Genomic DNA, 13,152 nt, shown 5'->3' on the forward strand with positions numbered 1-13,152 from the left:
GCCCTGGCTAGCACTCATTGTCCGAGATAGTTTATGCTGGACGGATAGGAAATGGTTGTTTGAGAAGGCATGTGGTTGATTCTTTGAAGACTGTTGCATGGTTTAGGTTGTGTGCTAATCCTCTTTCTCCTACTTTGGTTTTACTCCATCCTCCACTCCCCGGTGTTTACCTCTGTTGTTTGTGAGTATATTTGTATGATTGGTATTTTCCTTTATCGCTGTTTGTATTACATTGTTAGTGTGGTTGGTGTATTACGGTGCACTTCTACTCCCCTCTTCCCTGGGTGGGGGGAGGGTACAGACTGAGGGCCGATTCAGGAGCTAAGGCAAGGTACGTGGCCCTGGTGTCTTCACCATAAGAAGTAATCTGGGAAACAGGGTGAACTAGGACGCCGCTAGCGTTAGGGACAGGGAACAAGACCCTGGTCCCGGGATACCCTCCAACAGAGTCGTGACCTTCACGTTCATAACAAATACTGGATATGTAGACTGTAAGGAGCATGTGCAGTACTACTAGTACAAAAACTACACTAGCAGTGGAATAAGATTATGCTAAATGTACAAATTCTAATGGGAGAAAATATCATTTTATCATTTTTTTTCTTGTTCGTTTTTCTTGTATTCAGAGATTGAAATGGTGAAATGAAAAGAAGACTTCAAAATGAATAAAGTGAAAGTGCCTACAGAAAAATGGTAAGTGCTATCTCATATCTTATGATGGAATGAATCTAGATGGTGAAAACTACGGCCAGTTTTACATGTCCTATATTGACAGTCGGAATATGGACGATGGTCTGGACGGATCCCAGGTCTCCTGACCCAAATTCAACAAATTCAGATATGTTTCATGTGTTTGACTCGGGAGACCCTTGACCAATCCAGAAACCGCATACCGTACTGTGACCGTAGATGTCAGATGTAGTAAAACGGTGAATAGTGCCGTCCAGGTACTGTTCATTTGGAATAGAGACTATGAGTTAGTAAAGGCTGTAATGACAGTAGCTGGTTAAAGCTAAAAAGTTTCAAGTAACTCAAGAAGCAGCAGAAGTTTTATCAGTTAGTGGACCATGAAGAGAACTACACATGGAGACATTCTCATGTTTATTGGGGGGCTAAAGTTTGAAGACTGATTAAAAGGGTTACTCGATATGACATCCAGGTAGATTTTGAAAAAAAGAGAAATCTTTTAAACATAAAATTATGTTGTGAAATTTGCCCTTAAAACCGCTTTAAATTTGTGGCTAGCACGGCAATATGTTGGTGGGGTTCACACTGGCATATTTCACTGTCCATACACAGACCACAATACTTGTGTTTTATGAAGTGGAAGGTTCAGGTTGTGAGACCCACCGTCAGTATAGGAAGTGGACATTTCGGCAATTCATGGACTAGACATTGATCCTTTTTACAGGTATTCGGTCTAGAGCACGTAAAATGGCGGATTGTACCTGGGCATCTGCTAAAATACAGTCTGTGTCTGAGACATCGGCTCATGGACAACATGTCCGTTAGAAATACTCAACATATTTTGTTGAAGAAAATAACATTTTCAGGATTTTCACGAAGTAGGGGAGCATGATTGCTCACGCATCATCCTTGCCCAGTTAAAGCGTAAGCATCGTTTTAATTTTTATTCTCTAAATCAATAGTACCCATGAAAATAAGGATCTTTTGTAATATATCTTGTCAGAGAAAGCTGCTTTTTTCTGCTCCTGCACTGATCATTCATTCTCAAAATTGTCAATTGACGGTAAAATGTGTACACAGATATACCGTATCTCATTACTGAGATTGCTGCAGATAAGATTCTATATAGATGGGGAGGAAGGCGCTACAGGCGGAGCTGCCCCCTAGTCCTCCTCAATAACTATCATCTCCTATCTCCGTAATGAAAAATCTCTCTTCACAGAATACAAATTTTACCTGTCAATTGAGAATGATCAGTCCTGATTAGGAAAGACTCGGGTTTCTCTGAGATATATTACAATTTTTTTTTTTTCGTATTTTAATGTGTACTGTTTATAAAAATTGAAATAATGGCTACCCTTTAAGCATTCTCACTATTAAATGGAATCTGTCAGCAGGATTTCTCCCCCAAACTATATGCACATGTAGCTCTTTCCAGAACAAATCTAGCAATTCTTTTACATGGCCGGTCCATTGCTCCGTTACTGAGAAATCAGTGTTTTGAATTGATATGTAAATGAGGCTGTAGATCTGAAGCCTCTGTCACTCCAGCTCTACTCTCTGCACAGTTCCGCCTTCTCCTGCTTGACCGATAGCGTCTATGCTTTGTGATATGCTGACAGATTCCCTTTTGAAGTGTCATCATTGAGTCATGGCATAAGAAAGTGAGAGGAGTGATCCATAAATGTGATTTTCTTACCTAAAAATGAGCATATATTGGGTATAGCGTTTGCTGTTCTGTACACTTTTGACTCGAGATTGAAATATTGTTTTAGACTATGATATGAAGGTAAATTGAGGGACCTGTACAAAGACTCTAGTCTTTCATATGTCATTTTTCAATCAACCTCAATTTTTCCTGCGTTTTGCTCCATCTTCTGGTATTAGTATGTTGCAGCATTTCTGGCCATATCCCCATTTAATCTTCTCCCAGTTTTTCGTTTCCACGGCTCCAGTATTGATGCCTAAAGGTTTAGTCCCATCTCCAAGATTGTATCCCAGTATGTATTAGATGTAATAATATTAGCAAATACCTGCAATAAGAAATGTAGTATAGTTCTTCTGATTAGCTATGTCACTTACCCCCAGTGCAGGGCAATGCAGTAGCTCAAGTATCCATGATTACGACCACTCCATAGTGAAAGTCATTTTGCTGTTAGTGGTCGTAACCATGGATACTTAAGCTACTGCAAAACCCTACTCATGGGGTAAGTGACATAGCTAAACAGGAGAACTATACTACATTTCTAACTGGAGGTATTTGCTCATATTATTATTACATCTACCACATAGGAGCTTGGAGATGAGAGTATTTCTATTACTTATGGGCATCAGTGGCCTTAGCGGGATGTGACCCAATGACTACTTTTTATTAATGACACATTTTCTGCTGTTTCCCCCAGAAATGTCCGTACTCTCGAACAACTTGTTTAGCTAACAGCATCAGGGTGTTATCTGTATTCCCTCTTGGTGATCAGTGACCCTCTGTTCTGGCTCATAAAGGTGGGCCCTGAGCGAGAAGCATCAGCAGGCTAGAAATTGTGTCCTTATAAAGTCTAAATTTCCACATTTTGGAAATCTTTCGGTATCACAAATCTGACTCATTTAGGACGTGGCGACTTTTAGGATGACACAGGTTGCGTTGCCAAAGATCGATCTGTGCGGCTGCGTAATTCTGCATTGCGACACAATGCAAGTGAATGGAGTTGTTGTGACCCCCACGGGACTGCAACCATGAACTCCCAAAAAGTCAGAGCAGCAGCGCGCAATTCATTATGCCGCGACGTGGCAGGACAGAGCGATCTGTGGCCGTGCGACAGCCGAGGGATTCATCTCTAGAATTCTAGCTTTTCCATGTTCCCATGACTACTAGAAATATGCTGCAAATACAAGAATAATCCACGGTCACAAGTATGTGCCTATATTGGGCCCTGTGCTAGCGTGGGACATCATTTCCTAAGTGACCTGTGCAACCTCCATGTAAAAAGTGCCGTTCCCATGTTTCCCCAGAATGTTTCTGCTGGCGTGATGATCGCTGAATTCCTTCCCGTGCACACACATTAGATCAGGCCGGAGCGCCGGCTGTAGAGACGCACGAACAAACCTGTATTTGTAGCTTGCAAATCGTTCTTAAGAGGACCCATCACCAAATCTTTCATATTGACCTGGACACATTGTAATAGTCGCTGATGAGTCAAATAAAACCTGGAGATAATGCACACTACACAGTCTGGTGTGTGCTTCATGCTGAATCTAAATCTGTGTCAGAACGGGGCTGCACCCAGTAATCTAAGTGACACATCATTGGATTCAGGGTATCTCTGCCTACATCAGTCTGCTCTCAGATGAGATAGTCAAAATCTGCTGACAGATTCCCTTTAAATGGAGTGTGTCAGCTAGTTTTTGCTATTTAATCTGAGAGCATTGTAAAGTAGGGGCAGAGAGCCAGGTTCTAGGGATGTGTCACTTATTAGGTTGTGTGCTGCAGTTTCAATACAATCAGTGTTTTCTCAGCAGGAGCTTATCACTACTGGACTACTTCTTGTACAATCAGTCTGGCTAGCAGCTTGGTGACATTGCAAATGTACACAGGAAGCTGTCAATCAGGGGGTGTGGGGTTACACACAGCCCGGAAGACTTAGCTCTGCTACATCTACATCATGATAAACAGGGAGTCAATCAAAACTGCACCAAGCAGCCCAGTAAGTGATATATCGCTGGAATCGGGGTATTAGTTGTTACATCCTGCAGCTATAACGTCCCCCTCCCCACACGGACTGCCAAAGATGTCAGTGATCGCACTCTGATCTCCTGTGCCCAAAGCAGCTTGTAATTGCTGTGCAAGGAGATCAGACTGGTCCTATAGTATACCCACTTCCAAATAAATAGAAGGCCCCCTGAGAATGGAAGCAAATGCGACACAGCGTAAATATATAAAAAAGAAACTTTATTTAGCAAATATTTTAATTAAGATAACAAAAGGATAACGAGGAGAAAGTGCAAATGAGCACCTCGCCCCTGCACGGAGCATAAAGGATGGTGGTCAAGTAATGATCATACATAGCGCATATACACAGCAGTGTACAGATGATCCAATGGCGTAATGAGCAGGGCTCAAAATGGGCTCCGACTCCACCACTCGGACTCCATGAGGTCTACTGGGGCACAATACCCTAGTTATAATATACAATACAAGTGCAATGAGATCTAGACTTCTAGTGACCGCCCAATAGGATAAGTACGGTAGTATTGCAAACTGTAAATGGTCAAAAGTACACGATGCATAAGCGTAAGGAGGTATATGGGAAGAACCTTACTGATAAGTACCTGCAGAGATGGGGTGCAGTACAGTCACACTGGAGGCTAAAAAGTCGTATTATGGCTTATGAAAATACCCATAAGAAACCATCTGGGCTACAGAGAAAAAGGTAGAAGACCTGGATCCCCCAAAAAGTAATGTCACAAAATACACAGACCGAGATGAGTAACGTTCCCTTATACAACCTTATGGTAGAAAGAAAGGTCACCACTCAAGAGTTGCAGGAGCTTGATTAGCCTCGATTAGAAATACTAACAACTGACTGTAACTATATGAATGGTAATAACCATGGATAGATAAGCTACTGCAATACCCTGCACATGGGGTAAGTGACATAGCAAATCAGAAGAACTATACTACATTTTTAATTGGAGGTATTTCGTAATATTATTAATATTACACCTACTACATATTGGGATAGGCTCTTGGGAATGCTCGTTTAGGCACCAAATCCTTTGATTGCTAATATTTCAGCAACTGAGAGTAGAAATTAAGCAAAATAAGCTTTTATTTCTCGCTGCAGCCACTATTATATCTTGTCTCCAGTTCGTGGAAATTTTGGTGGAAGGTTTGCTTTAACCCCTTAGTGACAGAGCCAATTTGGTACTTAATGACCAGGCCAATTTTTGCAATTCTGACCACTGTCACTTTGTGACGTTATAACTCTGGAAAGCTTCAATGGATCCTGGTGATTCTGAGATTGTTTTTTCGTGACATATTGTACTTCATGTTAGTGGTAACATTTCTTCGATATTACTTGCGATTATTTATGAAAAAAAACGGAAATATGGCGAAAATTTTTAAAATTTTGCAATTTTCAAACTTTGTATTTTTATGCCCTTAAATCAGAGAGATATGTCACGAAAAATAGTTAATAAATAACATTTCCCACATGTCTACTTTACATCAGCACAATTTTGGAAACAACATTTTTTTTTGTTAGGGAGTTATAAGGGTTAAAAGTTGACCAGCAATTTCTCATTTTTACAACACCATTTTTTTTAGGGACCACATCACATTTGAAGTCATTTTGAGGGGTCTATATGATAGAAAATAATGAAGTGTGACACCATTCTAAAAACTACACCCCTCAAGGTTCTCAAAACCACATTCAAGAAGTTTATTAACCCTTTACGTGCTTCACAGGAACTGAAACAATGTGGAAGGAAAAAATGAACATTTAACTTTTTCTGCAAACCTCTTAATTCAGAACCATTTTTTTTATTTTCACAAGTGTAAAAACAGAAATGTAACCATAAATTTTGTTATGCAATTTCTCCTGAATACGCCAATACCCCATATGTGGGGGTAAACCACTTTTTGGGCGCACCGCAGAACTTGGAAGAGAAGGAGTGCCGTTTGACTTTTTCAATGCAGAATTGGCTAGAATTGAGATCGGACGCCATGTCACGTTTAGAGAGCCCCTGATGTGCCTAAACAGTGGAAACTCCCCACAAGTGACACCATTTTGTAAACTAGACCCCTTAAGGAACTTATCTAGATGTGTGGTGAGCACTTTGAACCCCCAAGTGCTTCACAGAAGTTTATAACGTAGAGCCGTGAAAATAAAAAATCGCTTTTGTTTACACAAAAATGATCTTTTCGCCCACAAATTCTTATTTTCACAAGGGTAACAGGAGAAATTAGACCACAAAAGTTGTTGTGCGATTTCTCCTGAATACGTCGATACCCCATATGTGAGGGTAAACCACTGTTTGGGCGCACCGCAGAGCTTGGAAGTGAAGGAGCGCCGTTTTACTTTTTCAATGTAGAATTGGCTGGAATTGAGATTGGACGCCATGTCGCGTTTGGAGAGCCTCTGATGTGCCTAAACAGTGGAAACCCCCCACAAGTGACCCCATTTTGGAAACTAGACCCCTTAAGGAACATATCTAGATGTGTGGTGAGCACTTTGAACCCCCATGTGCTTCACAGAAGTTTATAACGTAGAGCCGTGAAAAAAAAAAAAATCGCATTTTTTCTACAAAAATGATCTTTTTGCCCCCAAGTTTTTATTTTCACAAGGGTAACAAGAGAAATTAAACCCCAAAAGTTGTTGTCCAATTTGTCCTGAGTATGCTGGTACCCCATATGTGGGGGTAAACCACTGTTTGGGCGCACGGCAGAGCTCGGAAGGAAGGAGCGCCGTTTTGGAATGCAGACTTTGATAGAATGGTCTGCGGGTATTATGTTGCGTTTACAGAGCCCCTGATGTACCTAAACAGTAGAAATCCCCCACAAGTGACCCCATTTTGGAAACTAGACCCCCCAAGGAACTTATCTAGATGTGTGGTGAGAACTTTGAATGCCCAAGTGCTTCACAGAAGTTTAGAATGCAGAGTCGTGAAAATAAAAAATATTTTTTTTTCCACAAAAAAGATATTGTAGCCCCCAAGTTTTTATTTTCACAAGGGTAACAGGAGAAATTGGACTGCAATAGTTGTTGTCCAATTTATTCCGAGTACGCTGATGCCCCATATGTGGGGGTAACCCACTGTTTGGGCGCACGGCAGAGCTCAGAAGGGAGGGAGCACCATTTGACTTTTTGAGCGCAAAATTGGCTGTCGTGTTTGGAGACCCCCTGATGTACCTAAACAGTGGAAACCCCCCAATTCTAGCTCCAACCCTAACCCCAACACACCCCTAACCCTAATCCCAACCTGATCCATAATCCTAATCACTAACCCTAACCATAATCACAACCCTTACCCCAAAACAACCCTAATGTCAACCCTAACCATAACCCTAATCAAAACCCTAAATCCAACACACCCCTAATCCTAATCTCAACCCTAACCTCAAACCTAACCCTAATCCCAATACACCCCTAATCACAACCCTAACCTTAACCCTAATCCCAAACCTAACCCTAATCCCAAGCGTAACCCTAATGCCAACCCTAACCCTAATACCAACCCTAATCCAAACCCTAACCCTAATCCCAACTCTAACCCTAACTTTAGCCCCAACCCTAACCCTAGCCCTAAGGCTACTTTCACACTTGCGTCGTTTGGCATTCCGTCGCAATCCGTCGTTTTGGACAAGAAACGGATCCTGCAAATGTGCCCGCAGGATGCGTTTTTTGCCCATAGACTTGTATTGCCGACAGATTGTGACGGATGGCCACACGTCGCGTCCGTCGTGCTCTGGATCAGTTGTGTTTTGGCGGAGCGTCGGCACAAAAAAAGTTCAATGAAACGTTTTTTTGTACGTCGCATCCGCCATTTCTGACCGCGCATGCGTGGCCGTAACTCCGCCCCCTCCTCCCCAGGACATAGATTGGGCAGCGGATGCGTTGAAAAACTACATCCGCTGCCCACGTTGTGCACAATTTTCACAACGTGCATCGGTATGTCGGGCCGACGCATTGCGACGGCCCCGTACCGACGTAAGTGTGAAAGAAGCCTAACCCTAAATTTAGCCCCAACCCTAACCCTAAATTTAGCCCCAACCCTAACCCTAAATTTAGCCCTAGCCCTAACCCTAGCCCTAACCCTACCCCTAACCTAACCCTAACCCTACCCCTAACCCTAATCCTAACCCTACCCCTAACCCTACCCCTAACCCTAATTTTATCCCCAACTGCTGTTCTCCTGCCGGCCGGCAGATGGAGACAGATGGCGGGCGCACTGGGCATGCGCCCGCCATTTTCTTCTGCCGGCGGCCAGGAGGAGCAGCAAGAGGATCCAGGGACACAGGTGAGTATTGTAGGGTCCCCGAATCCCCCTATTTCTCTGTCCTCTGATGTGCGATCACATCAGAGGACAGAGAATTACACTTTACTTTTTTTTTTTGTGGTCGCCGGTAAACAGTAAATTACCGGCGATCGCAAAACAGGGGTCGGTAAAACCGACCCCGATCATGCTCTTTGGGGTCTCGGCTACCCCCGGCAGCCGAGATCCCAAAGATTCTCCCGATGCCGGCCGGCGGGCGCACTGCGCATGCGCCCGCCATTTTGAAGATGGCGGCGCCCACCGGGAGACACGAGGAGCATCGGGGGAGATAGGTGAGTATTGGGGGGCCACCTGGGACCCCTTTTCTCTGTCCTCCGATGTGCGATCACATCGGAGGACAGAGAAATTAAAAAGAGAGCGCGTTTTTTTTTTTTTTTTTTTGCGATCGCCGGTAAACGGTTAATTACCGGCGATCGCAAATGCGGGGTGGGTTAAAAACCCCCCGAATCATGTTCTCTGGGGTCTCGGCTACCCCCGGCAGCCGAGACCCCGGAGAAAACCGGCCTCTGGGGGGCGCTATTTACTTTTTCCACAGCGCCGTTAATTAACGGCGCTGTGGTTTAAGTACCCTTAGCGGCCGCCGTTAAAAGGCGTATCGGCGGTCGCTAAGGGGTTAAGTGTCATGGCTGGAAAAGTGATTGTCACTAGATGTTTCTAATAGCCTAGTTGGTTGTGAATTCTTCTTCATGGATCTGTTCAGTTCTATAAATTATTGATAGCCAATAGCAAGTTCCCCAACATTTTTATACCTGCGTTTTTGCTTTGGATTTGACTGACTCAATTGAAGTCAATTGGTGAAATACGTTGCAGAAACGCAAAAAGAATTGACATGCTGCAGAAAAAAACGCACGGCAAATACTCAAGGAAAATTACTGATCATGTGCACAACACTTCAGGATTGTCATTGAATTAGCTTACATATGGATTCCATAGCGTTTTTGGCCCATTTCCGCCCAGAAAAAATGCTTCAAAAACGCACTGTGTGCACACAGCCTTAGGCTGTTATTTGGCAATGAACTGCCATGGCAAACATCAGGAACATACAATCATGATCTCAGTGTGCCAATTGGGTTAAAAAAGGGGCCCCCCCCACACTCTGTTAACCATTTAGATGCTGTAGTCACTTGACAGCAGCATCTAAGATTCTGAGGGGTTAAACAACCTTGGTCGGTGCCAACACTGATGCTGCATAGTGATGAGTGAATATACTCGTTACTCGAGATTTCTCGCGCACGCTCGGGTGTCCTCCGAGTATTTTTTAGTGCTCGGAGATTTAGTTTTCATCGCCGCAGCTGAATGAATTACTGCTTTTAGCCAGCATAAGTACATGTGGGGGTTGCCTGGTTGCTAGGGAATCCCCACATGTAATCAAGCTGGCAAAGGCTTCTTTCACACTTGCGTTGGTACGGGTCCGTCGCTAAGCGTCGGCGCAACGTACCGACGAATGTTGTGAAAATTTGGCACGACGTGGGCAGCGGATGCAGTTTTTCAACACATCCGCTGCCCATTCTAAAGGAGGAGGAGTGGGCGGAGTTCCGGCCGCACATGCGCGGTAGAAAATGGCAGACGCGATGTATGAAAAAACGTCCCCTTGAGCGGTTTTTCGTGCCGGAGGTCTGCCAAAACACGACGCATCCAGTGCACGTCGGACGCAACGTATGGCCATACGTCGCAATCCGTCAGCAATACAAGTCTGTGGGCAAAAAATGCATCCTGCGGGCACATTTGCAGGATCCGTTTTTCCCCCAAAACGACGCATTGCGGCGGACGTCACACGACGCAAGTGTGAAAGTAGCCTAAGAGATGTAAATCATTCAGCTGCTAAACTAAACTAAATTTCCGAGCACTAAAAAATACTCGGAGGACACCCGAGCGTGCTCGGGAAATCTCGAGTAACGAGTATATTCGCTCATCACTAATGCTGCAACAAGTTGTCAGCTACAGTGTACAGCCGACAGCTGCTGGATTGTCACCTGTATGGGGAGGCTATTCTCTTATATCTCAGGTCAGTAAAAAGACATATTGGTGGTCATTAGGCGGTTAAACCTAAGTGAAGTGAGATGCCCTGCATTACGCATATTACCCAGAATGGCATTTTGACAAATTAGATCATACGTTTTGACATAATGCACTAAATCAGGCAATAACTATGTGCATATAGGAAATTGGGACTTGTTTTGATATTCTATTAACTTGTTGTAGCACCAATAGGACAATGCTGTCACACAGGGCACTTTTTGGCAGAGATTCTGCCTCTAGTTTAGGAAAAATGGATGCAATCATTTATAATGGATGCTACCGGCCAAGCAGATGTTTGCTCTCTGCGTCACACAGAAGCAGGTTTCCCCTTGTTAGTGTCTGTGCTGATGGGATCCTAGCCATTGTTTATATGATAGCAATGCACAAGCCTGCATAATGGTTAATAAATTCACTGATCAGGCCTCTCTGGATACTGGGCAGGTGCTGGATACATTGCTTTAAAAATTACCTGGCACAAGTCCTTAAAGGCTTTAGAGTCACTTACAAAGAATCTTAAGGATAGATGGTAAGATAAACCCTCTTAAGTGGAATCTGTAACAATGAGATCAAATTGATTTCCATTATTAGAATCTTTATTACAAAAGGGGTGCTTAGGCTTGGTAGAAATGTGGGCCTTGAATGACCCATCACAAGTAATTGTAATGTTTCTCGGATCACTCAGGGATTCGCCTTTCTGGTTTTGCTAGATGTATACATGAAACCTTACAGTCAAAAATACTGGGGAACATACAAGCACAAATAGGGTCTTAACCGATAAACAGAATTGATAAAAAGGGGAATATTACGTTCACCTGATGTGGTTGTGTAACACCCCAGGTTCCTGGTTGTTACAGTGGCATTGCTTTCCTCACGGGGAGAGTGACGTCAGGCTTGGAAGCGAGGAAGGATTCCTTTTATCAGGTATTCACAAACATGGAACATGATCTTACTCCAGGCCAGAAGGGGGAGCTCTGATCCAGTTTGTGGGCAGCTCCCATATATATAGTCTGGCTGGAGGAAAGTAGTGTAGTCTGTCAGATACAGGGAAAGAGAGCAGTCAGTCTGTGACAGAGAGAGTCAGGAAGACTGAAGGGGCCATGCAGCCACGTGAGGTGCTGCAGTTCCTGGAAAGGAAAGCAAGGACGGAACAGTTTGTAGAGAGCGTAAAGGGGATTTCAGATTCGCTTCCAAGACGGCTGGACCTTACCTGTACTTGTGATCCGGTACCGTGGACTGAGGCTACCTGAATTCATCAGTAAACCAGGTAAAGAGACTACAACCCTGTGTCCTCCGTTTATTTTCTGCACCGCACCATCCTGGCCACACACATCGGGAGCCCTTGGGACACAGCTACACTTGTGGGAAGCCATACCATCCCTGCTGCCATAACATCACCCCAGAGGACCCCTTAAAGCAGCATCCGTCACCCCTGACCGAGTACCACAGGTGGCGTCACGAACATTTTTTTCACAAACCCCTTTAACCCCTTTACCCCCAAGGGTGGTTTGCACGTTAATGACCAGGCCAATTTTTACAATTCTGACCACTGTCCCTTTATGAGGTTATAACTCCGAAACGCTTCAACGGATCCTGGTGATTCTGACATTGTTTTCTCGTGACATATTGTACTTCATGATAGTGGTAAAATTTCTTTGATAGTACCTGCGTTTATTTGTGAAAAAAACGGAAATTTGGCGAAAATTTTGAAAATTTCGCAATTTTCAAACTTTGAATTTTTATGCAATTAAATCACAGAGATATGTCACACAAAATACTTAATAAGTAACATTTCCCACATGTCTCCTTTACATCAGCATAATTTTGGAACCAATTTTTTTTTTTGTTAGGGAGTTATAAGGGTTAAAAGTTGACCAGCAATTTCTCATTTTTACAACACCATTTTTTTTTAGGGACCACGTCTCATTTGAAGTCATTTTGAGGGGTCTATATGATAGAAAATGCCCAAGTGTGACACCATTCTAAAAACTGCACCCCTCAAGGTGCTCAAAACCACATTCAAGAAGTTTATTAACCCTTCAGGTGTTTAATAGGAATTTTTGGAATGTTTAAATAAAAATGAACATTTAACTTTTTTACACAAAAAATTTACTTCAGCTCCAATTTGTTTTATTTTACCAAGGGTAACAGGAGAAATTGGACCCAAAAAGTTGTTGTCCAATTTGTCCTGAGTACGCTGATACCCCATATGTGGCAGTAAACCACTGTTTGGGCGCATGGGAGAGCTCGGAAGGGAAGGAGCGCTATTTGACTTTTCAATGCAAAATTGACAGGAATTGAGATGGGACGCCATGTTGCGTTTGGAGAGCCACTGATGTGCCTAAACATTGAAACCCCCCACAAGTGACACCATTTTGGAAAGTAGACCCCCTAAGG

The 13,152-nt window shown here is 43.4% G+C and overlaps 1 protein-coding gene across 1 annotated transcript in view; it reads left to right on the top strand.

The window, feature by feature from the left end:
* The window catches only part of AGTPBP1 (ATP/GTP binding carboxypeptidase 1), a 223,276-nt gene that overhangs the window by 24,258 nt on the left and 185,866 nt on the right, over positions 1 to 13,152 (top strand). Inside the window, exon 2 of the mRNA XM_069762493.1 lies at positions 627 to 693. Within this exon, the coding sequence (XP_069618594.1) occupies positions 662 to 693 (32 nt within the window). The 5' untranslated portion in view covers positions 627 to 661. The remainder of the gene's footprint in view (positions 1 to 626; positions 694 to 13,152) is intronic.

The sequence above is a fragment of the Ranitomeya imitator genome, chromosome 1 (genome assembly GCF_032444005.1).
Source record: "Ranitomeya imitator isolate aRanImi1 chromosome 1, aRanImi1.pri, whole genome shotgun sequence".
NCBI lineage: Eukaryota > Metazoa > Chordata > Amphibia > Anura > Dendrobatidae > Ranitomeya > Ranitomeya imitator.